Source organism: Macaca mulatta, chromosome 14 (assembly GCF_049350105.2).
Source record: "Macaca mulatta isolate MMU2019108-1 chromosome 14, T2T-MMU8v2.0, whole genome shotgun sequence".
NCBI lineage: Eukaryota > Metazoa > Chordata > Mammalia > Primates > Cercopithecidae > Macaca > Macaca mulatta.
The window spans coordinates 121,141,148-121,167,720 of NC_133419.1; the positions used below are offsets into that span (position 1 = coordinate 121,141,148).

A 26,573-nucleotide genomic window follows, 5' to 3' on the forward strand; every position below is an offset into this window, starting at 1 on the left:
AGGAAAAAAATGGGGATTATACTACATCACATTCCTCATCATAACACTGGGTGCTGAAATACAAAAGAGCCATGCCTTCAACTTTCTGAAGGAAAATGGTTTTGAACTTAGAATCCTATATCCATCCAAGCTATTCATCAAATATGAAGAAAGAATAAAGACATTTTCAGATACGCAAGGTCCACAGTTTAACTGGAATGTACGTTTCCCTTTAAAATCATTTGAGGATACACATTCTAGCAACATGAGAGGAAAAATTAAGAAAGAAAATGTCCTGGGATCCAGGAAACATTGGAAACACCCAGGAAAGTGGCAAAGGGCAGTTCTGAAATGATGGTTGTGTCTCAGGCCAAGAGAGCCACTGCTCCAGTTTGGAACACAAGAACATCACAGATAAGAAAAGGGGGATCTTAGGCAGTGGATAGTATGAAGCAGCAGAGGAAACAGTTTGAGACTTGATAAAATTATGTAACTTTGACAGCAATAAAAGAAAAGCATTTAGAAATGTTAAGAAAAACAATTGTTCAGGAAAATAAGTCATGATTTCAACATGAAGCAAGATAAAAAGTGGCATGATCTTTAGCAATTGATGGTGTGTAAGAAAGACTTTAATAAACGTTCTGTTTGAAGTGGCCCATGAATTGCATCATTGGACCAGCAGGAAAAAATATATAATCCTAACTAGTATACTTCTTAATCTGGCGGGAATGATGTATACATGTGTGTTGTAGATGACAATATATATATGTCATAAGCACTTTTTCTTGGTTTTCAGACTTGTAGAATAACCCTACCAGGCAAAGCATGGAATAGTTCATTATGGCTGCAGATTAGAATACAAATGTAAAAAATTCTTTTATGATGCAAGTAAAAATGTAGTTGAAAGAAAAGAAAGGTAGAAGGAAGGAAATACAACTAGAGGGAGGATGTGGACACTGAATACCTAATCTGACATAGAACAGAGTTGAGATACTAACTTTTTGATAGAACAAAAACATAGACATGTCATTTAAATTTAGGTAGTAACTGATAACCCAGTTAGTAATAATGATAAAACTATTAAGCATTGGGAAGAAATGGGAGGAAAGTGAAGGTGGAAAGTATAAGTCAGCAAAATCCTCAGAGGGGAAAGAAATAGATGCTAACTAAAGATAATAAATCATGAAAAAGAAAGAGGTTATTTGTAGTTGGACCACTATAATAACTCACATTTGAAAACATGAAAAAAGATTGATACTGGGGTAGAAAAGCATAAGATGGGAAAATGTTGTTCCTCATCATATACTCTTCTGCACTATGTGAGTCCTTGCTATTTCTTATGTTAATTTTTAAGAAACAACTTTAAAAATTATTTTTCTGACCAGGCATGGTGGCTCACACCTATAATCCTAGCACTTTGGGTGGCCAAGGCGAAAGGATTGCTTGAGCCTAGGAATTCAAGACTAGCCTAGGCAAAGTAGCAAAACCCCATCTCTACAAAAAATTTAAAAATGAGCTAGGTGTGGTGGCACGCAACTGTAGGCCCAGCTACTTGGAAGACTGAGACGGGAGGATCATGTGAGGCTGAGATGGGAGGATCACGTGAGCCTGAGATGCCATAATTTTGTATGTTAAATTTTTAGTTCTAGTGAACCTGCAGTTGTTTAAAGAATGTAGCTATGGATTAGACTGAAGCTCTTCTGGGAACTAATTTTTTTTGGTGACCAGTGACTTTATTAAGTGTTAACACTCTTCAAATGTCTGACTTTTGTCTATAGGATCAAAGCAAGTTGGAGAAACACCAGCACCTGGAGACACCTTAGATGGCACACCTCGTACTATCAATACTGTCTTTGATTTCCCACCACCTCCATTAGACCAAGTGCAGGAGGAGGAATGTGAAGTAGAAAGGTAATTCAGTGATATCTTAGAGAAACTTAGGGCATTACTTAAAGTTTTTAAATTATATACTATTCCTATACTTAGTAGCATTCTAACACTTAAGCCTGGCATGGTGGTATGTACCTATAATCCCAGCTACTTGGGAGGCTGAGGCAGGAGAATCAATCACTTAAACTCAGGAGTTTGAGACAGGCCTGGGCAATGTAGTAAGCCCCCACTTCAAACTGTAAAAAATAAAATAAATAAATAAATAAGTTGGGTGCATGAAAGAACTAAAACACCATTTCAGAACTTGTTACTGAAATTTAGAAAGGTACTCAAATTTTCTTCAATTTATTTTATATTATTACAGTATCCCAAAGAATTATTTATCAAGCTTGTTGGAGTTTCACCTAGCTTTGAGTATCCTTGGTATAAATTTATTGATCACCATTTTGTTTTCATGTTACTTTTTACTCTCCATTGTTTTAGGGTGACTGAACATGGGACACCAAAGCCCTTTCGAAAGTAAGTATATCTTAAGCAGCTTTCAATAAAGGCGCATTTTAAGAAATGTAACCTTTTTTCCTCTTGAAGTTCCAGTTTAAAGGAAAAGAAACCCTGTATACCAATCTGTTATGTAGTCTAAAAGAAAGCTGTTAAGAAACACCAGTCATTCAAAAGCTGTATTTTGAAGTATGTATAAAACAGCCATTTGTAGGAGAGGATGAAATTTCAGGCTCTGTGCTAAGTCAGATTCAGGAATCTGATTAGAATTTATTGTAATATAAAGACGTATGCTGTTTCCCGTTGTCTACCTGAAGCCCTCAAATTGAATTCATTATTTTTGCTTCGTAGGTTTGACAGTGTAGCTTTTGGAGAAAGTCAAAGTGAGGATGAACAATTTGAAAACGACTTAGAGACAGATCCACCCAACTGGCAGCAGCTTGTTAGTCGAGAAGTGTTATTGGGACTAAAACCTTGTGAGATCAAAAGACAGGAAGTGATTAATGGTGAGTGTAATCAATTTGTTGTTGTTTACAAATACTGAGTTTTGTCAGAGTAAATTAAGTCTCTCAGCCTCGGAGTTTGCTTCAAAGTTTCTCCTAGCCTTTTGTTTTAAACAAAGAGGAAATTAAACTGGACAGATAATCCTTGACCTCAAGAAAATGCAAATGCTTCTGTGATTCTTACTGATAATTTAAAAGGAAAACGTGTTTAGCCTTAAAGATATTTAAGATTCATAGCATTATAGATCTTAAAGTTGAAAAGTCATTGTAACAACTAAGTTATTTTTATGCATAGATTTTAAATGAGGAAGGTAAGGCCCAGGGAGATTGAATTCATTAAGATCATACAGCTAATAATATAAAAGGAAAAAAATTTCGTTCCTGGTCTTCTTTCTGTATCCAAGTGCAGTGTTCTTCATTTACCCTAGCATGTTTGTGATAAATGTGTGGCATGGATGCTGTACCCTTTGCTATCCTTAGCATGTGATTTGAATAAATATCTTGTCTCTGACAATACTGAGACATCATGAAATTATAAGCCTGACACCAGAAATGAGTGTTTATAGGCAAATTAGGTAACCAAAAGTACTATTATTTCTTAAGAGGGCTCAAATTAAAGGCTATATGATGTTGGGGCTTACAGTTTTCTTAATGACATAGTTGTGATAGGTGGGTATTATTGTAAACAGATAGATGAGTTTGGGAATACACTAAAAAAAAAAGTTTTGAATGATATTTTTTATTTGTCAGTATTCAACTCTCAGAGCCAGTATGTAGGATAATTTCTTGGAATCAAAATGAATTCAGAGATATTTTATCCTTTCTAAATGATAAATAATGTATTATATAATTCATTTGCTACTTCACGCCAGCTAAAGAGTATGATTGATCCTATGAAGTTGTTCTAAGTAAGGCAACATTTCATATGTCTTTCCTGCTCAGAATTGTTCTACACTGAAAGAGCTCATGTTCGAACACTGAAGGTTCTTGATCAAGTGTTCTATCAGCGAGTGTCCAGAGAAGGAATTCTGTCACCCTCAGAGCTACGGAAAATTTTTTCAAACTTGGAAGATATTCTTCAACTTCATAGTAAGAGAAATTAACTCTGATATTTGCCCCTAACGTTTCCAATAGAGAAAATATTATGAGTATAAAATTTTGTAAATGTACCCATGTTAGTATTCCTGAGATTATTTGTGAGAATGTAACATAAAGGAATGATTAGAACTTTGACTAGATCCTTTTCCTCACAATCAGTCTTACATATACAATGTGTCAACATAGGGCTTCCAGTCTAAAGTCAGTGTCTAAGGTGAAAAACATGAATAGTCAAATTCACTGTTGAAAATTTTCTATCAATTATAGTATATATCTCTCTTTAAATATATATATCCAATATAATATATGTATAAATGTATTTTAAAAATAGTAGTATATGGTATATAATCGCATGGTTGGGTAATTTTCAGGAATTGTTTTTATTGTTTTGAGACGGAGTCTCGCTCTGTTGCCCAAGCTGGAGTGCAGTGGTGCAATCTTGGCTCACTGCAACCTCTGCCCCCTGGGTTCAAGGGATCCTCCCACCTTGGCCACCTGAGTAGCTGGGATTACAGGCGTGCACTACCACACCCAGCTAATTTTTGTGTTTTTCGTAGAGACGGGTTTCACCGTGTTGGCCAGGCTGGTCTCAAACTCCTGACCTCAAGTGATCCACCCACCTGCTTTGGCCTCCAAGTGCTGGGATTATAGGCTGAGCCACTGTGCCTAGCCTCAGAAATTGTTTTATTGTTTTGTGGCTTAGAACACTTGAATAAGTATATAAAAATTCTACCTTGTTGACATTTTATTGGTTGAAATCATCTTGGACTTTTGTGGACGGTAATATGATGTTCCTCTCATTTATAGATCACTATTTCTCTATGACCCTTAATTTTTTTATCTTTCTTTTTCATGTCGTTACTACCTATAAACATCTGCTAACCAAATTGATGCCTTTTATTCCTTTGTGGGTAATCTTGGGTTTCACAGGCATGCATTGACAAGTTCAGGCTTGATTATATCCATTGCCTGCACACTTACACATTTTGAGAGGATCAGTGAACAGAATTACTTGTACTGTTTACATTCAAGTTATTTTTGAGCATGATTATGGATGGAGTCTTGAGGTTAAATGAATATTTGATGCAACTACCATGTATGTAATGTGCTAGTTTCCAAAACTTTTTTGTTTAGCACCTGTTTTTCAGATAGAGTTTATAATATCTGGATGTATAAGCACTATGTCCAGATTTCTATTTAAGGAGATAAGAAGCAGCTATACTACTGTGAAAATCTTCTTTATAAAAAAAAAAAAATTAGCTACTCTGTACTACCAGTAATTCTGTCTACACTGAGTGTGTTACTAATGTTTTTCTATCTTTTTATCTTTAGTTGGATTGAATGAACAAATGAAGGCTGTTCGAAAGAGAAATGAGACCTCTGTTATCGATCAGATTGGGGAAGATTTGCTGACATGGGTAAGGAAATTTTCTGTTTCTCTTTATTATTTTTATGGACACTTGGTCAGATTCAAGGTTGAGTAACTGACCTTTCTGAATACGCAAACTCACCCATTTTGCAAAGTTAATGTAAAGCTGAAAAAGGTCAAGCAGTAGATTCCATTTCAAGAAACCACTTTTTTTTGCTCATCTGTAAGAAGCAATCCCTTATCCATTAAAGTCATACCATGAATTGCAGTGATTCAGTCACACCTTCAGGCTCCACTGTAATCCTAGTTTTTTTGCAGTTACCTCTTCCACTGAAGTCTTGAACCGCTGGAAGTCACCTGTGAGGGTTGGAATCGACTTCTTCCAAACTCCTGTTAATATTGATATTTTGAACTCCTCCTGTGAATCATGAATGTTCTTAATGGCATCTAGAATATTGAATCCTTTTCAGAAGGTATTCAGTTTGCTTTGCCCAGACCCATCAGAGGAATCACTATTATGGCAGCTATCACCTTATGAAATATATTTCTTAAATAATAAGACTTGAAAGTAAAAATTACTCCTTGATCCATGAGCTGCAGAATGAATATTGTGTTAGCAGGCCTGAAAACAACATTAACCTCCTTGTACATCTCCATCAGAAGTCTTTAAGTGACCATGTGCATTGTCAATGGGCAGTACTATTTTAAAAATAACTTTTTTTTTCTGGGCAGTAGGTCGTAACAGACGTGTTGTCATCCAGGCTTTGTTGTTTCATTTATAGAGCACAGGCAGAGTAGATTTCACATTATTCTTAAGGGCCCCAGGAATTTCAGAATGGTAAATTATCATTGGCTTCAATTTAAAGTCATTGGCCCCTAACAAGAGAACTGGACTTTCTTTTGACATGTTGAAGTCGGACATTGATTTCTCCTCTCTAACTGTGAAAGTTCTAGATGGCATCTTCTTCCAATGGAAGGCTATTTCATCCACATTGGAAATCTGTTGTTTAGTGTAGCCATTGTAATTAATTATCTCAGGTACGTCTTCTGGGTAACTTACCGTAGCTTCTACTGCTATGTCAACACTTGCCGCATCACTTTGTACTTTTATTTTTAGGGAGACGATTTCTTTTCTTAAATCTCATCAGTTTACCCCTGCTACCTTCAAACTCTTCTTCTGTAGCTTCCTTACCTCTCAGCCTTCATAGAATTGAAGAGAATTAGGGGCTTGCTTTGTATTAGGCTTTGGCTTAAGGGAATATTGTGGCTGATTTCATCTTCTTTATACAGACCATTCAAAATTCCTCCATACCAGCAATAGGCTGTTTCACTTTCCTCTTGTTCATTTGTTCACTGGAGTATCACTTTTATTTCCTTCAAGAATTTTTTCTTTGTGTTCACAAGTTGGCCATTTGGCATAAGAGCCAAATCTCAGCTTTTGACATGCCTTCCTTACTAAACTTAATCATTTCTAGCTTTTAATTTCAAGTGAGAGATGTGCGACTTGTCACTTGAATCCCTAAAGACCATTGCAGCGTTGTTAATTGGCCTAAATTCAATATTGTTGTGTCTCAGAATAAGGAGGCCCAAGGAAAGGGAAGGGAGATGGGGGATGGTCAGAACACACACAACATTTTTCCATCAGGTTTGCCACCACATGTGGGTGAAGTTCATGGTGCCCCAAAACAATAAATAGTAACATCAGAGATCACTGATCAGAGATCACCGTAACAGATTCTATTATGAGAACTACCAAAATGTGGCACACAGACATGACATGAGCACATGGTTTTGGAAAAATGGCACCAACAGACTTGCTCAGGGTTGTCACAAACCTTTAATTTGTAAAAACTACAATATCTGCAAAGTACGATAAAAATACGAAGTATGCCTGTACCTGTAAAAAGTTGAGGAAAAACTAAATGGTGGTTTGTAACTGTCACATACAAAGCATTAATTCAGAAGAAGGCATTGGCCAGAAATCATAGAAGCAAGAATCATAAATAGGCCTTTAGATTTTACTCTTGCTGTTTAAATAAAATCATTTTGGAAAGTATTTTTCCAGTATTGTTTCCTTAAGATCACTTTACATATACAGACAATCCTTGACTTACTATGGTTCCCACTTCGGCAGTTTTTTTACTTTACAGTAGTGGGAAAGTAATACACATTCAGTAGAAACCACACTTTGAATTTTGACTTTTAATCTTTTCCGGAGCTTGGCAATATGTGGTACGTTACTCTCAATGCTGGGCAGCAACAGTGAGCCACAGCTCCTGGTCAGCCATGTGATCACAGGGTAAACAACCACTCTACAGTGTATATAGATGATTTTGCCCAGCTGTAGGCTAATGCAAGTGTTCTGAGCACATTTAAGGTAGGCTAGGCCAAGCTATGGTATTTGGTAGGTTCAGTGTATTAAATGCATTTTCAACTTAAGATATTTTCAATTTTTGATGGTTGTATTAGGATATAATTTCATCAGAAATCAAGGAACATCTATACTTAAACTGCTTGTAAAACTACTGTAGAGGCCTGGCGCCGTGGCTCACGGAGGTCTGTAATCCCTGAACTTTGGGAGGCCGAGGCAGGCAGATCACCTGAGGTCAGACCAGCTTGAGCAATATGTAGAAACCCCGTCTCTACTAAAATTACAAAATTAGCCAGGCATGGTGGTGCATGCCTGTAATCCCAGCTACTACAGAGGCTGAGGCAGGAGAATCACTTGAACCTGGGAGGTGCAGGTTGCAGTGAGCCGAGATAGAGCCATTGCACTCCAGCCTGGGCGACAGCGCGAGACTCCGTCTCAAAAACAAAAACAAAAACAAAAACAAACTACTGTAGAACTGCTTGAGGTTGGGGGCATTATTTTCTTTGGTAAACCCAGCTGCTGTTTGTAGTTGTTTGGTGCTTTGATTGACTAACATGCTAAAAATGCTGCCAATCTCATTGTTAAACATGTTGAATGTCATATTCATCATAGAGTAAGAATACAAAATTGGAGTGACCTATTAAAATATTGCTTTGTATGTGTCCTACTTGAAAAAATCTCTGAATTTATCTACAAATGTGCTACAGAAGGGCTTTTTACAAAATGCCTTTATGTACAAACTTTTGGGAATATGGCTTTAAATGGAAGATTATATGGAAGACATATTCACAAACCATAAAGCAATTATCTACAAGTATAGAGGCTGTATTAAAAAACAATGTATTTGACTTATAAGAGCAGCTACTAGTAAATCACTTTTTAGGTGTTTGACCATCAGAAATCTTAAAATCATGACATATGCAAACTTAAATTTACAAGGTAAAAAATATTAGTGAGAAGTATAATTTTTAGCAAAAGAATTCGTAAGCTCATTCATCTCCCCCAAGCCAGCTCCAGCTGCTACACAGGTGAAACAGCAGTGATTTAATTTTATTTGAACCTAGAAAAGTTATGCCCTGCCTGTGGTCATAGTGGGTTTTATAGTGAGTAAGAAAGAATGCTAGTATGCCAAGGATTTGCTTCCCAGAGTAGTAAGATGTTAGTTGTTGTAAAGGTGTCAGGGTGTAAGAAAATTAAATTTTAGGCTGGGTGTAGTGGCTCATGCCCATAATCCCAGCACTTTGAGAGGCCAAGGCAGGCAGATCACTTGAGTTCAGAAGTTCAAGACCAGCCTGGCCAGCATGGTGAAATCCCATCTCTACTAAAAATACAAAAAAAAATTAGCCAGGCATGGTGGTGCATGCCTGTAGTCCCACCTACTTGGGAGGCTGAGGCAGGAGAATCACTTGAACCTGGGAGGCGGAAGTTGCAGTGAGCTGAGATGGCACCACTACATTCCAGCCTGGGCCACAGAATGAGACTATCTCAAAAAAAAAAAAAAAAAAAAAAAAAGAATGAAAATTTAGTCTCAGTCTTCAGGCATTTTGTATCTTACATTCTCCAAATGTCAGTTTTCTGTGTAATTTATAAGTAATGTAGGCTAAAAGGTAATAGGTTGTGATAGGCTACAAGCAAGAAAACATTGGGACTCGGCACAGTGGCTCACACCTGTAATCCTAGCACTTTGGAACACCGCGGCAGACAGATCAGCTGAGGTTGGGAGTTTGAGAACAGCCTGGCCAACATGGTGAAACCCCGTTTCTACTGAAAATACAAAAATTAGCTGGGTGTGGTGGTGCATGCCTGTAATCCCAGTTACTTGGGAGGCAGAGGTGAGAATCTCATGAACCTGAGAGGCAGAGGTTGCAGTGAGCCGAGATCGTGCCGTTGTACTCCAGCCTGGGTGACAGAGCAAGACTAAAAAAAATAAAAAAGAAGAAGAAAGCATTGGAATATGATCAGAAAAGGTCTGGTTGTGTCAAGGTCAGACCTTTTTAATGGAGAACCATTGATATTCCACAGAGATATGCAGTTCTGTGTATTTTGTCACTTGAGAGTACTTATTGAAATGTTGAAAGGATTCTGGTTGTCTGTCTCTTTGTCTGGCCTTGTATAAGCTCAGTATCCCATTCTCTTTTGTGTTCTTTGCATTCTTGGCACAGTTCAGCGGACCAGGAGAGGAGAAATTGAAACATGCTGCTGCTACCTTTTGCAGTAACCAACCTTTCGCCCTGGAAATGATCAAGTCTCGTCAGAAAAAGGATTCTCGATTTCAGACTTTTGTGCAAGTGAGTTGAGTGAGTCATGTAAGAAAAAAAATAAGGCAAGTTTTTATCAATTATCAGATAAACTGGGGGAATTCTGACTAAGACTTTTACAAAGATTACATTTATGTTAACTTTTTTTTTTTTTTTTTTTTTTTGGAGACAGGGTGTCGCTCTGTCGCCCAGGCTGGAGTGCGGTGGCACAATCTCAGCTCACTGCAACCTCTGCCTCCTGGGTTCAAGTGATTCTCCTGCCTCAGCCTCCCCGGTAGTTAGGATTACAGGTGCATGCCACCACACCCTGCTAATTTTTTCTATTTTTAGTAGAGACAGGGTTTCACCATGTTGGCCAGGCTGGGCTCGAACACCTGACCTCAAGTGATCCGCCCGCCTCGGCCTCCCAAAGGGATTACAGGTGTGAGCCACTACACCTGGCCCATATTAACATTTTTAAAAGCTATACATTATCTCTTAAATTCCTGGAAGGCATAAAAATGATTTTGGAATGGTGAATAATGAAAAATATATGTCAGGATTAAAATACTTGATACAGAAATCCACATTGCCACCAGGCTTTTATCAGGAAACAACCGTATGCTCTATTAAGAGAATATTGTCAAAGCATGAGAATGGGCTTCTCCAGGGAAAAACATAACAGCAGCCATACTCATTGGGGTATATGAATTAAGGGTCTTTCAACTATGGCCAACAGACCATATCTAGCCTGTTACCTGTTTTTGTAAAGTTTTATGTAAACACACACATGGCCACTTGACAGATTTCTCACAGTTGTTGTGGTGTGTGGCTATGGTTTAGCAGGATCTTCCCTTGAGAGTTTGACCAGGCTGAGATCACAGTGTCAGTTGGAGCTGCAATTCTCATCTGATGCTCGAGATTCTCTTCTAAGCTCACTGGTTGTTAGCAGAGTTCATTTATTTGTAAATGTATAACTGAGGTCCTACCTTGCTGGCTATTGGCTAGGAACCAGTTTCAACTCCTAGAGAACACAGATATCTCTGCCATATGGCCCCGTTAGGCAGTTTAGAGGTGGATGTTTGCTTTCTTCCAGGCCAGTAGGAATGTGGCTTTCTGATACAGATTTGTTTTAAAGGCTCTTCTAATGAAGTCAGGCCCATCCAGGACAATTTCCTTTCTTACGATCTCAAAATCATGTGGTGGCAACCTAATCACAGGTGTGATATCCCATTGTATTCACAGATTCCAAAATGTTCATACTCAAGGGCATGGGATTACACAGAGTATTTACACAAGAGGATGGGAACCTTGGAGGCCATATTAGAGTTCTTTACTACACAGAGCCTTATTCATTCATTTATGCCAAAACAGTGGAGCTGAATAGTTGTGAGAGAGACTATATGGCCTGCAAAGCCTAAAATATTTACTAACTGGCATTTTACTAAAAACTTTGCAGACCACTGGTATAGATGAGCTGGCATACTCAGACTGGTTATCCATTGTGCCTTCTTGGAATGGCAGATAACAAATTAACCACTTTTGGTAGGAATGTCAATCATAGGAAAATGGACCTAGATTTTCTGAATAGGTGAAGATAAAACTGTTTTAACACAAGGAAGCAATATGTAGAGCTGCTTATGGATGCTTTCAGTCCCTCCTTAAACAGGTAACAAAGAAGCCATTCATTTAGTGATAGAGGCTCCCTTCCCCCATTATGTGATTAAAGGAGAAAGCAGAAGTATAGTGTGGCAATGATATATCTTGGCATTTTTTAAAGATCTTGATTTAATAACCAGAACTGTGATGCATTAAACACTTAACGGTGAATACATAGTACATGTTAACTATGATTCTAATAAGAATTACAGATTCACTTGTTTCACTTTAATTTTAGGATGCTGAAAGTAATCCACTGTGTCGTCGTCTTCAACTGAAGGATATTATTCCCACTCAAATGCAAAGGCTTACTAAGTACCCACTTCTATTGGATAATATTGGCAAATACACAGGTACAACATTTTCACTGAAATAAAAAGCTTAGGAACAACAACAAAAAAACGCCCAATATCCTGTAAATAATATCTTACAGCATCCTGAATGGAGTTGGATTTCCAAATAGTACAAGATTTTCTTTTTTTTTTTTTGAGACAGGGTCTCACTCAGTGATGCAGGCTGGAGTACAGTGGCACAGTCATAGTTTCCTGAAACCTCAAACTCCTGGGCTCAGGCATTCCTTCCACCTCAGCTTCCCCAACAGCTGGGACTACAGGTGTACACCACCACACATGGCTTTTTTTTCTTTTTTTTAAGCAAGGGTCTCACTATGTTGCCCAGGCTGTCTCAAACTCCTGGCCTCAAGCAATCCTCTCACCTCCCAAAGTGCTGTGATTATAGGCATGAGTCACCATGCCCAGCCAAGATTTTCTAACAAGATATAATCTAGTCTTCTTTGGGCTGTTTGATTTAATGTACTCCATTAGTAGCTTTAGCACAGGGTTTATCAAACTGTGAATCGTAGACCAAGTCATGCTCACTATCTGTTTTCATAAGTAAAGTTTTATTGGAGCACAGCCATGCTCATCTGTTTATGCACTGTCCCTGATTGCTTTTACATTATAACAGCAGAGTCGAGTAGTTTTATCAGTGACCATTTGGCCTGCAAAGTGTAAAATTATCTGGCCCTTACGGAAAAAGTTTGACCATCCTTGTTCTAGCCTACATCATTTTTGCTTTAAAGAAGGTTCATCCTTGGCTGAAGAGATGTTTCATGGATATCTATCTATGACTTTTATTAAGCCAAATCAATGCATTGTAATTCCAACTCTCCTGTTTTGAAACATGAAGTGAATCTGTTTCTCAATTGAGCTTTAGGTTCTTATACTTAGCTCTCACTAATAATTTAATGCAACTGAAATCTTGTTTCTTGTGCCTAAGAATTTGAATGCATAACCAGGAAATTTTAAATTATGGTACCTGGTTACAAAAGTGGTTTACACTCATACACATTAATTTTTATAATTTAATATATTTGCTCAGTCTAGTTGGACTGTGGTTTGGAGGATTATAATTTTGAATGTTCTGATTTTGGTTTTCTTTGTATTATAGACATGACAGAGCCTCAGTACGTTTTGTTTTGTTTTGTTTTTTTTGAGATGGAGTCTCGCTCTGTCACCCAGGCTAGAGTGCAGTGGCACAATCTCAGCTCACTGCAACCTCCACTGCCTGGGTTCAAGCAATTCCCCTGCCTCAGCCTCCCGAGTAGCTGGAATTACAGGCACACACCACCACACCCAGCTAATTTTCTTGTATTTTTAGTAGAAACGGAGTTTTACCATATTGGCCAGACTGGTCTTGAACTCCTGACCTCAGGCAGTCTGCCTGCTTTGGCCTCCCGAAGTGCTAGGATTACAGGCATGAGCTACCATGCCCAGCCAAGCAATCCTCCCACCTCCCAAAGTGCTGTGATTATAGGCATGAGTCACCATGCCCAGCCAAGATTTTCTAACAAGATATAATCTAGTCTTCTTCGGGCCACCTCAATATGTTTTGATGAATTTCATCTTCTTTTAATGTTGTAATCTGTTTTCTTTCTTTAAATATAATCTCAAATTCAAAGAAACTTGTTTTGGAATTATTTTGAATTATGTTATTAAAAAATTTTTTTTAACAAATTCACTGGACATAATTATGTAGGCTATGCACTGTGAAATTCTAGGGGTAGAAGGGATTTCCTTTTATATTGTTTACAAAGTAAATGAGACCTGCCCTTCTGGAGTGTGTAATATAGTGGTCCTGGTGCTTCATGTAAAGCATCTCTTTTTGGATTTCAGGTTCTGTACTGTGATTTCTTTTTTAAATATTAGAATTTATGTTTTAAAGTCCTGTTAGAAGTTTTACCTGTCCAAGGACAGCTTGAATTGAGACTCTGACAGAGGCTTTAAGCTGGTACAGAAATCTTCAAGGTCTATTTTTTGCTCTGAAAACTATTGAAATGAAATGAAATCTCGTTTACATATATTTTTATGGTTTTCTGCTCATTTCCTCTATTTTACGTTTTTGATTTCTTCCCCATATTTAGAATGGCCAACAGAAAGGGAGAAGGTGAAGAAAGCTGCAGATCACTGTCGTCAGATCTTAAATTATGTAAATCAGGCTGTCAAGGAGGCAGAAAACAAGCAGGTAAAAAAGGAAAACAAGAAGATACGGGATAACATTGAGAGAACATTAAATTAGTATTACCTGGGATCTGTGAAATAGTTGTACAACTATCATTACCTAATGGACAGGGAAAACATTTGTTTACTGTTGGCATAGTAGGCAGGTCAAGATCAATTTATAATAGAATATCAGAGTTGTGTTTGACTTTTTGGAACATCTCAGGCTGCTTGTTTGCTCTTTGCTCTTTCATTTATCTGTTCATTCAGCAGATATTTATAGAGCATCTACTGTATGCTGGGCATAGGGTACAGAGTAGTTGAGAAAATGAGCACAGTATCTGCCCACACTGAGCTCATTTGCTAGGAGGATAGAAAGGCATTTAACAGGATTATAGTGCAGATATTTTGTATCAGTTGTGATAGCTGCTATCAAGGATAATTTCAAGATTCTATGATATATAACTGTGTGGCCTAGCTTAGTTTGGGGATGTTAGGTGGTGCCTATTAGAGGAAATTTTCTTGAGAAATTGACACTTGAGCCAAGCTCTGAAGGATGAGTGGAAGTGAACTAAAATGATGTGAAGGGTGCAACCCTAGAGGTAGAGGCAATATATACCAAAGTTCTGACAGAAAAAGAAAGCATGGTCTGTTGGAGGAGTTGAAAATTTAAATGAGTGTGGATCATGCCTAAAAAGCAAAGTCAGAGTGGCATAAAATGAGGGAAAGTAGACCAAGGCCAACTCATAAAGGCCCTAGAGATCAGATTAAAAATTTTGATTTTTTTATTCTTAAGAGCAGTAGGAATTCAGCATAGACAAGTAAGAATATAGTGTCAGATTTTCATTATATAAATGTCACCCCTACTACTGTATGGAGAATGAGTTGAAGGATAGTGGATGTAAGAGCCCATTTATTAATCTTGCAGCAATCTAGGATAGCTGATGGCAGCTTAGAGAAGTTGGAGAAGTATTTAGAAGGTAAAATTGACAGGACTTGATGACTGATTTGAAGAAGGATTTGAAGGAAAAGTGATGTCAAGAATAAACCCCCAGGTTTCTGGATTGCATATTTGAATGGACAGGATGAGTGGAGAAGCCCCAGATTTGTGGGGAAGATGATGAGGTCACTTTGGGCTATCAGGTAGACTGTACAGTAAGCAGTTGGCTATATGGGTCCACCTGTAAGGACCATGTTGAAGATAGAAATGTAAGATTATGAGCATACAGAGGCTAATTGAATCCATGAACACGGATGTAGTTTCTTAGGAGCTAAGTATGATTACAACTGTCTTGGTGAGGCTATAGAAAAACTAGTACTTTCAACTGTGCTGTTCAGAGTGTAAAATGATAAAATCCCAGAGGGTTATATAGCAATATTTATTTAGATTAAAACTCTGTACATACCCTTATATCTACCTTTTGACTCAGCAGTTCTGTTCCTAGTGATTTGCTCAAGAGAAATGAACCATATTAGAGTTCTTTACTACACAGAGCCTGATCATTTATGTATTATCTGTGGCTACTTTTGTTCCAAAACAGTGGAACTGAATAACTGAGAGAGACTATATGGCCTGCAAAACCTAACTGACCTTTTACTAAAAACTTTGCAGACTCCTGGTATAGATGAGCTGGCATACTCAGGCTGGTTATCCATTGTGCCTGCTGGAAATAGCAGATAACAAATTAACTAACTAACTTTAGTAGGAATGTTAATCATAAGAAAATGGACCTAGATTTTCTGAATAATAAAATATATCTTTATCTGAGGATAAAGATACACCCACAAACAGACAAGAATGCTTATAGCAACTTTGTTCATAATAGCAAAAAGCTAGAAACAGCCCAAGAATTATCAACAGAATGGATAAACCAACTGTGGTATACTTATAAAAGAGAATGCCCTGAGTGATTAAAAAAAAAAAGGAATGTACCACTAAGGCATACAACATGGACAAATCTCACAAACATGCTGAATGGAAAAAAAAAACAGAGGCAAAAGAGTACATACCTATGATTCTATTTTTTTTTTTTTGAGACGGAGTCTTGCTCTGTAGCCCCGGCTGGAGTGCAGTGGCCGGATCTCAGCTCACTGCAAGCTCCGCCTCCCAGGTTTACGCCATTCTCCTGCCTCAGCCTCTGGAGTAGCTGGGACTACAGGCGCCCGCCACCTCGCCCGGCTAGTTTTTTGTATTTTTAGTAGAGACGGGGTTTCACCGTGTTAGCCAGGATGGTCTCGATCTCCTGACCTCGTGATCCGCCCGTCTCGGCCTCCCAAAGTGCTGGGATTACAGGCTTGAGCCACCGCACCCGGCCCCTATGATTCTATTTATATGAACTTCTAAGAGAAACTAAACTATTCTATGGTAGGAAGAAAACAGAAAACTGGTTGCCACTGGGGATGTGGAGGTAGAATTAACTGGAAAGAAGTATGAGGAAACTTCCTGGGGTGAAGTTTTCTATCTTGATAGACGTTTAGGTTACACAAATGTATAAGCACTTGTCAAAATTCATGGAACACACACTTAAAATGTGTGTTCTACTGTATGCAAATTTTACTTTTTAAAAAAACTGTATGGATACTTAAATGTTCAGAGGTAAAGTGTACTTATGTCTGTAATTTATTTTGAAATACATCCAAAAAATAAGATGGACTGATGGATAGAGGGATGAATAAATAGATATATGATAAAACAAATAGAGCAAATGTTAATTGTAGAATATAGATGGTAATATGTAGGTGTTCACTATGCTCATTCAGACTTTTCCATGTAAAATTTGGAAATGATTTTGAGGGGGAATGTGCTTACCCTTTGATCCAACAGTTCTGGAAATTCATCCTACAGATATCCTACACGGGTATACAAAGACATATATTTAAGTCCACTTTATTACAGTATTGTTTGTTATAGAAGAGCTGAAGTAACTTAAATGCCCATCAGTAAGGCGTAATGAAATAAATTATAGTTTATTTACAGAGTTTTATATCCTATAGTCATTTATAAAAAATGAAATAACTCTCTATATGTGCTCCTGTGGAACAATCTCCAAGATATATTTGTAAGTCATACACCACACACACACACACACACACACACACACACACACACACACACGGAGGAATACATATATGAATATATTCTACCATTTCAATGAGGAATACATATAGGAATACCAAAGGAATGCATATATGAATATATTATGCTACCATATCTTGTTTTAAAAAAGGACACATACACACAATGTGCACGAAGACTAGCATACTTATATATGCATGTATAAATCAAGATATACATATCTATTTGCATAGAATTTTTCTCAAAGGCTACCCAAGAAATGGATATTAGTGATTGCTTCTTTAGGGAAAATTGAGGGAGGTGGGGCAATAGGACAAGGTTAGAGGGAGACTTTCTATTTTTTGCCTTATGTCACCATCTGAATTTTGTACTGTGTGCATGATTTACACATTCAGAAAGTAAATATAAGCCAATAAGAGACCAATGACTTTGAAGAGAAGATTGAGAAAGAAAACCCAAAGAGGTAGGAGGAAAACTAGGAGAGTATAATATCACCAAAGCCGAGGGAAGAGAGTGAGTTTTCAGTCCTGTCTAGCATTGCAAAGAGCTCAGTAAAATGGAGATTTTAAATGCTAAGTTTGATTCAGAAATGTCATTAATGACCAAAGCACTAACCTTGGTTCCACCCTGCCTAATTTTCAGCGCCTCGAAGATTATCAGCGTCGCCTTGATACCTCCAGCCTGAAGTTGTCAGAGTACCCAAATGTTGAAGAGCTCAGGGTGAGAGATGGTCTAATCATAATTTTAAAAATAAAATAAAATTTGCTAAAGACCTGGCAGGTAATTAACATCTCAATGGGAATATACATCACCTGAAGGAGTTCTTGTATCATAGATTATCTGTATTTATGATTTTTTTGCTGCCTTTTAAATGCATGATCTGTATGAAGATTAGTCTTTCATTGGAGGAATGTCTTGCATGAAACTGTAATATTACATGACAGCAATTGGCAGGAGACTAAGGGACACTAATTATTATAAAATGTAATTGTATTGTGTTCTGTAGTTTGTTTGTTTCAGACAGGGTCTCGCTCTGTTGCCTAGGCTGGAATGCAGTGGTGCGATCTTGGCTCACTGCAGCCTTGACCTCCTGGACTTAGCCAGTCCACCCACCTCAGCCTCCCTAGCAGCTAGGACTATAGGTATATGCCACCATGCCCAGCTAATTCTGTGTTTTGTAAAGACAAGGTCTTGCTGTGTTGTCAGGCTGGTCCAGAACTCCCGGGCTCAAGCACTCCTTTCTCAGCCTCCCACAGTGCGGGGATTACAGGCATGAGCCACCATGTCCAGCCGGTGTTCTGTAGTTTAAATAAGGGTAGGACTGTTTACTATGGTAACTTTCCAGGTCATTTAATAACACAAGATAACGTATTATTTTCTCATGAGGGTCTTCAAAAGCATAAAAGTTGGAACCATTATAGGAACAATAGTAGAATGTTTACTAATTGCCACTTCTAGTATGTGGGCTTATGTGTTAACTTTTTTGGATTTTAAGTCTTTCTGTACCATTTCACTAGGTGGTGGTTTTGGCAGATTTATTTGGTGGCCGTTAAAATAGACTTTTATGTCATATATTAATACTTTGTCAACAAGCTTGTAAATGTGCTTATTCCCCTTAACTTCCAAAGAATGAGAGTTTTCTAGAGCTGCTAATACTAAAAGATGATTCTCTTACTAATAAGTTGTTAATATTTAGACCAAGCCTAAGTAGTACCTGGACTTTTCATGAGTACTATTTCTTAGAACTTTCTTTGAAATTAGAGCCTTGGAACTCAGAAGCCACTTTCTTATAGACAAGCATATGTACCATGCTCATCCAATTATTCATAGAAAAATTAAAGGATATGTTGAGACTCTAGTGGCTGAATGTTTGTAACTTGATTTTCATAATCTGTTACTATCTGTTTAGAATGAGGTTTGGAAGATAGTACTCCTGAATGTTTTTCTGCAAGATACCTTTTCCTTTTTAAAAAATCATATGCAGATTACTTTAACATGGCCTTTGTGCCATTTTCAAGAACTGACAAATAGCAGTAATGATAGTTGATGTAAATGGCATATTTTATATTAAGAATTTCTTAAAAAGAGACTGTATTATATAGAATATCATGTTACTGAGTGCTTGGAAATTATTTGTGCATGATTTTCTTTATTTTGCCAGAATTTGGATTTAACAAAAAGGAAGATGATTCATGAAGGACCATTGGTTTGGAAGGTGAATAGAGATAAAACTATTGGTAGGTCTGATATTGTCTGTTAGTTTTGGGGAGAGTGGCAAAAGGGAAGAAATAGGAGTTTCCTATGACAAAAGGAAGAGGAGAGAACCATTCTCTCAGCAGTTAGCAGTGCTACCTCGTGTTATTTGTACATTTGTAGATCTGCTTGTGTTATTTCATTATATGTAACGTGTTAAATATTCATTTAGGAATGTAACAGAGATCTGATTTAGTCCTATTTCCATCATTCTTATATTCTAGTAAGTCTTAGTATGCTTTGTAAGCTTTCTTTAGACCAGTACTTCTTAAACTGTCTGTGATGAGGAACTGTTTTTTTTTTTTTTTTCCTCCAAGAAACAAGGTCTTACTATGTTGCCCAGGCTGACGTGTAGTGGCTATTCACAGATGCAGTCATGGTGCACTGCTGCCTCGAACTCCTGGGCTTAAGTGATCCTCCTGCCTTAGCCTCCCTAGTAGCCAGGATTATAGGCGCACACCACCACACCCAGCTTGTTGTTTTTTATTTCCTGTTGGTCACAGATTGACACTTTAGTGAAATACAATAAAAATGAATTATTGAAAATGAAATTTTAAAAGATAATATACAAGTCAATTTTGAACATTTTGTAGCTTTAACAGAAATAAAATTCCTCTGTTGAATCATTATAAAGTTAACCAAAGACGTCCCAATTTCTGTACTTACCATTTTTTTCTGTACTTTTATTTCTAGATTTATACACATTGCTGCTGGAAGACATTCTTGTATTGTTACAAAAGCAGGATGATAGACTGGTGTTAAGGTGTCATAGTAAGATTCTGGCATCTACAGCTGATAGCAAACATACGTTTAGCCCTGTCATTAAGTTGAGTACAGTGTTGGTTCGACAAGTGGCAACAGGCAAGTATGTCCACTGAAGGATACTAATTTCCAGATTCATTGTGAAGTTGCATAAGATACTCATTGCTGTTTAAGTAACACAAGTGGCATAGAGTCTTGCTATTTTTATATTATTAAGCAAATTACGTGAAATTTACTGCTTAGAAAGAGACTTAAGAGTTTATACCCCAAAGTTATTTAGGGTGTCTAGATTCTGTGAATGGTTTTCTGTATTTGAAAATTTTTATGCTATTACTTTGGTTCTTTATGTTCAAATCATTGATAGATCCCAGTGAAAAGCCTTTCATTTAGGGTGGTATGTTTTTTGATTTGGTGAGAAAAAAAATAAAAACTGAAGAGATGGATGGAATTTTGATTAAAAATCAAATTTGACTGGCAAGTTGTATTTTAACTCTATTAACAAAGGTGTCCCTTTTAAAACTTGTTAGTTTCATGGTGGCAAAATAAATTTGTGATCTCTTTTCTCCACTATTCACTGAATATTATTAACAACTTAGCAAAAGGGCAGTTCAAAATAAATGCAAAAGAGTAATAGCATTTAATTTGGTAATTTGGATTTTTTTTTTTTCTTTTGAGACGAGGGTCTCACCCTGTCACCCAGGCTGGAGTTCAGTGGTGCATCCTTGGCACACTGCAACCTCTGCATCCCGTGCTCAAGCAATTCTTCAACCTCAGCCTCCTGAGTAGCTGGGACTACAGGCATGTACCACCATGGCCTGGCTAATTTTTTTGTTTTTTGTAGAGGCAGCGTTTCGCCATGCTGCCCAGGCTGGTCTCGAACTCCTGAGCTCAAAGAAGTCCACCTGCCTCAGCCTTCTAAAGTGCTGGGATTACAGGCATGAGCCACCATGCCCAGCCAGTAATTTGGATTTTTGACATCCTTTTGTTTCTAGTGAATTATTGTGGAATTAGTGCTAATTTGTATAATCTTTGTTTTATTGAAGTACAATAAATATAATACAATAAATAGGTTAATATGGTAAGTTGCACAAATTTTAACTGTACATCTTGATGAATTTTAAAGTAAATATATGTAACCTTTATCTAGTTTAAGGAGAGGACTATTTCAAGACTCTAAAAACATCCCTCATGGTCTCCCAAGATCAGAGTGTTAGAGTAATCTTGTCTTGTTTTTTCCAGATAACAAAGCTTTATTCGTCATCTCCATGTCAGACAATGGAGCTCAGATTTATGAACTGGTGGCACAGACAGTTTCTGAAAAGACTGTGTATGTATTAGATATGGCTACCTTGCTATAGCTACTATTTTCATTATCCCAAGCATAATACTCCATAAACTTAACTTTGTTTTTATAATGTATGGAAACCAAGCACTTCTTCTACTCTTTTAGAGACATTCTACTATGAAATTGTTCTTTTTTAGATTGATGCCTTTTATTTTGATTCTATTCTGGAAGTTTATTTCCTAAAGAAAAAAATATGGAAAACGTCAGCTGAAGTTTTTTTAATGGGTAATGTCTCCATAACGTTAGATTTTTCTTAAGGTATAGTTTTGGACTCTCACCTTAATAGTGTGTTGCCAAAATAAAGATATTCTCTGGCAGAGTGAAGTGTTTTTTTTTTTTTTGGTTGGTTGGTTGATTGGTTTTTGTTTAGTTCTGTTTTTCTTTTTGTTTTGTGAGTATATTTAAAGGATATTTCTTTTGTTGTTTCTTTTTTGTATTTTGGATTTCTTTCCAACTTTCTGAAGCTGGCAGGACCTAATCTGTCGGATGGCTGCATCAGTGAAGGAGCAATCCACAAAGCCAATTCCATTACCCCAGTCAACACCTGGCGAGTGAGTGTTCCTTTGCATTGTAGTAGGACTTATTTTATGTTTTGGGTTGAAAAAGACTAGCATAATTATTACATTTTGTTGCAATGATGTTTAGGTACCTCAGGAAGCTAAAAGATTGTTGTTGTTTTTTTTCCTTTACAGAGGAGATAATGATGAAGAAGATCCTTCAAAATTAAAAGAGGAACAGCATGGCATTTCAGTCACTGGTTTGCAGAGTCCAGGTACACTTTTCTGACAAGTTCAAGGGAGAATGTGCTCTATTATCTGTTAAAATGCTGGCCAGGTGCGGTGACTCAAACCTGTAATCCCAGCACTTTGGGAGGTCAAGATAGGCCGATCACCTGAGGTCAGGAGTTAGAGGCCAACCTGACCAACATGACGAAACCCTGTCTCTAATACAAAAATTAGCCGGGCATGGTGGTGGGTGCCTGTAATCCCAGCTACTTGGGAGGCTGAGGCAGGGAGAATTGCTTGAACCCAGGAAGCAAAGGTTGCAGTGAGCCAAGATCGTGCCATTGCACTACAGCCTGGGCAACTAAGACCAAAATGCCAAAAAAGAAAAAAAAAAAAAAAAAGAAAGAAATAAATGAAATAAAATAAAATAAAATGCAAAGAAACTTTAATACTGTTTGATTTATGCAGGTTCCAGCATCAGAGATTCAGTTTAACAAACTTTGCTTTTGAGCCTTCTGTGTGTCAGTATAACACTGCGCTATGTGCTGTGTATTTTGCTTAACAGATGATCTCTGTAGTTTATGGAGTTGTTTTTCTGATTCTTGCCTGAATGCTTCATGTTAAAAGTTAAAAGCTTTGTTTAGCTGTAGTCTACCTTTTCTATTCCATTGGACAGACAGAGATTTGGGATTAGAAGCTACCTTAATATCATCAAAACCTCAGTCTCATTCACTGAGTACTTCTGGGAAATCAGAGGTACGTGATCTCTTTGTGGCTGAGAGACAGTTTGCAAAGGAACAACATACAGATGGGACACTAAAGGAAGTTGGAGAAGATTATCAAATCACAATCCCAGATTCACACCTGCCTGTCTCAGAAGAACGATGGGCATTGGATGCACTAAGAAATTGTAAGTTTTATTCATAACTTACTACAGATACTTATTAAGTATGGCACTGATGTGCCATCCTTAAAGTATGTGGATTTATCAAACTCCACTTATTCTTCTGGTTTTATTGTGGAGATTATAGTATTCTCTACAATGGCCCATGCCACAGACACACACACACACACACGCCACTCTGTTAGCTCCCCACCCCCCAGCCTGGTTCAGAATCACTGTTACAATGGGAGGATAGCGTATCTCTCAGTTGTACTGAGGTGGGAAAAAGACTGAGAACAATTTCTCTGGCTGAGGAGAACCATTTGAAATTTCTAAACCGGCATATGACTAAAGGTATGAAACAAGATTAATCTGGCTGAGAGCTGTGGAAGGATTTGAATGGAAACAGGTATGGAATGATGTACTTACTAAATAAACTATTGTAATAGTCTGGCCTGAGACTAAAAGAGTTTGGACTAGAATGTTATCAAAAGGAATAAGAAGGAAGTGAGAAGTCATCAAGTGCTTAAAACAATTGACTTGTTTGGATGTGAGGTCAAAGGAAAGGGAATATTTAGAGATAATTTCATTAATCTTGTCAGAAATAAGAGTCAGAAAAGGACTACCACTGCTTCCCCCACCTCCTTCCATTGTACTTTCTTTTTTATTTTTTTTGATTTGGTAGAATTATAGGCTCAGTTTTAAAGCACGTCAAGATTAAGATAATGAGTGACAAAACATTAAAGAGTGAGTAACTAGCAGGAAGTTAGAGTTTTAGGAGTCAAACTTTAGAGAGAGGTTAGGAAGAGATAGAGATGTGAGCATCAGAGCCATGAGACTTCCTAGCATCTCTCAGGAAGTGATTGTAGAGCAGAAGGACAGGATCAGAGACCTGAGGGGAACTTGTTGCCTGAAGAAACGTGACAGACATTAAGCTAGTGATGAGAGCAGAGAATTGGTTATTTAAAACTACATTATTTTTTATACATTCTCCTGAATTAACAGTCTTAATGATTTCTGATGGTTTGACTAATATTGTCCCAGTAACTCTATCATTGTCTGGGTGACCTCATAGCATACACTTGGCCCATTCAAAATTAAATTGGTTCTTATTTTTAGTATATGTATGTATCTCATGAAATTAGAGGAAATAATATGCATATAGTGTCTGGATCTGGAAAAAGCAGAACTTTTAGCTTTTTCTGTCTAGCTTAACACAGCCTTTCAACATTCTTAAGAAGTACCTTTAGGGTATTATTCTAGTTATATAGAAGAAAAAATAGAGGCATGATATTGGTTATTCAGGAGTTCTAAATAGGAGTACCTCCCTATTCAGAATGCTTAGATCTTTTCAAGTATAGTTTAACGGTAAATCTTCTCTAAAAGATGGTGCTTTATTTCATCTTCAAAATAAAATGGAAAATGATTGTATGAAATAAAATGATTGTATGAAATAAAATGATTGTATGAAATTAATTAACATTTTAATGTCATTAAAAGATACTTTTAAAGATAATTGATAATTCAGCTAATTTAATTCTTGCAGCCTGAGGTTATAGTTGTGAATATGCTTTTTTTTCCCGCCTCCTTCCTAAATCGTTTAGTGGGTTTGTTGAAGCAGTTGCTGGTGCAGCAGCTCGGTTTGACTGAGAAGAGCGCTCAGGAAGACTGGCAACATTTCCCAAGATATAGGACAGCCTCTCAGGGGCCGCAGGCAGACAGCGTCATCCAGAACTCTGAAAATATTAAGGCCTATCATTCTGGTGCAGGACATATGCCCTTTAGAACTGGAACTGGTGACACTGCAACTTGTTACAGTCCTCGGACTTCAACTGAATCTTCCGCTCCACGGGATTCAGTGGGACTGGCACCCCAGGATAGCCAGGCAAGTAACATTTTAGTAATGGACCACATGATTATGACCCCAGAGATGCCTACCATGGAGCCAGAAGGGGGTCTTGATGACAGTGGAGAGCACTTTTTTGATGCCCGTGAAGCACATAGTGATGAGAATCCATCAGAAGGTGATGGAGCAGTTAACAAGGAAGAGAAGGATGTTAATTTACGCATCTCAGGCAAGTATCTTTCACACTTACACTTTGATTTTGATTTCGATCATTGCTAACTGTGCTGTATATTGAAATGGGTGTTGTGTTGGTTTCGAGGTGTGTGTGTGTTTATGTGTGTGTGTTCACACAAGTGCAGTATTTATTCCTTCATTTGATAAATACTGAATCTACTCTGTACCAGACCTCATCATAGGTGCAGGGAGATATAGCAGTGAATAAAACACAGAAAAATCCCCTCTTCTCATGAAGCTAGAGGAAAGAAGCATGGTAAATAAGTAAACAAGTAAATAGACTTCAGAAGTATTAGGAAGAAACATAAGTCAGACTAAGGGGACAGAGAGTAATGAAGGCAAACAGGGTGATCAGGGAATAGGACCTCTGATGAGGTAGCATTTGAGCAGAGACCTCAATGAAATGAGGGAATAAAGCCAGGTGGGTACCTGGGAGCAGATTGTTCCAGCAGAGAGCAGAGTGGGGCAGAGGCTTTGCATCAAGAGCAAGCTTTTTGTGATGATCGAACACTGGGTGAGGGAGGCAATGGCAGGAGATGGGGCAAGAGAGGCGTTTGGCAGGGGAAGTGGTGGCAAGATCATTTAGGCACTGTAGTTTCCAGCTTTAAACTTTTGAAATGAAAATTTTTGGAAATTACCATGAAAGTTTGCAGAGTTTAGCTTTCATCTGATGTGAGGAAATTCTGATGTACCTAAAACTAAACTCAGGAATTAATGGCTTTTCCCTCTCTTAATAACTTTTCAAGTTGAAGTTGTCAGCACACTGTGCTATTTCTGTTTTCTAATGGCAGCACTGGTCTTATCAAACTATTCTGTCTCTATCCATAGGAAACTATTTGATCCTTGATGGCTATGACCCAGTGCAGGAGAGTTCCACAGATGAGGAGGTTGCGTCCTCACTTACTCTGCAGCCCATGACAGGCATCCCTGCTATGGAATCCACCCACCAGCAGCAACATTCTCCTCAGAACACTCACTCTGATGGGGCAGTTTCACCATTCACCTCTGAATTTCTGGTCCAGCAGCGCTGGGGAGCTATGGAGGATTCCTGTTTTGAGATCCAGAGTCCCTCCTCTTGTGCAGATTCGCAGAGCCAGATCATGGAGTACATTCATAAGATAGAGGCTGACCTTGAACACTTAAAGGTACCTCATGCTTCCACATCCATAGGACTTGGTTGTAAGAAACATTTAGTGAGGCGAAGAATAGGGTGATCAAAATGCTGATGTCAATAAACTTGTCCAGGTTCTAGATTTGTATGTTTTCTTTGACTATTATCCATGAATAGGCCTGGGTAAAAAGTTGAGATTGGCATTGTTTATCTTTTTTTTTTTTTTTTTGAAACAG

General features: G+C 37.7%; 1 protein-coding gene across 4 annotated transcripts in view; it reads left to right on the forward strand.

Moving 5' to 3' along the window:
• ARHGEF12 (Rho guanine nucleotide exchange factor 12) overlaps positions 1-26,573 on the forward strand; it is a 148,689-nt gene that overhangs the window by 116,539 nt on the left and 5,577 nt on the right. For all 4 annotated transcript variants that reach the window (XM_015115966.3, XM_077964534.1, XM_015115967.3 and 1 more), the window contains 17 exons: positions 1,758-1,890; positions 2,353-2,388; positions 2,719-2,873; positions 3,813-3,959; positions 5,301-5,386; positions 9,871-9,996; positions 11,843-11,957; positions 14,027-14,127; positions 17,821-17,898; positions 19,340-19,415; positions 20,125-20,292; positions 21,433-21,520; positions 22,003-22,089; positions 22,231-22,310; positions 22,940-23,173; positions 24,751-25,221; positions 26,055-26,371. In XM_015115966.3, the coding sequence (XP_014971452.2) occupies positions 1,758-1,890; positions 2,353-2,388; positions 2,719-2,873; positions 3,813-3,959; positions 5,301-5,386; positions 9,871-9,996; positions 11,843-11,957; positions 14,027-14,127; positions 17,821-17,898; positions 19,340-19,415; positions 20,125-20,292; positions 21,433-21,520; positions 22,003-22,089; positions 22,231-22,310; positions 22,940-23,173; positions 24,751-25,221; positions 26,055-26,371 (2,498 nt within the window). The remainder of the gene's footprint in view (positions 1-1,757; positions 1,891-2,352; positions 2,389-2,718; positions 2,874-3,812; positions 3,960-5,300; positions 5,387-9,870; positions 9,997-11,842; positions 11,958-14,026; positions 14,128-17,820; positions 17,899-19,339; positions 19,416-20,124; positions 20,293-21,432; positions 21,521-22,002; positions 22,090-22,230; positions 22,311-22,939; positions 23,174-24,750; positions 25,222-26,054; positions 26,372-26,573) is intronic.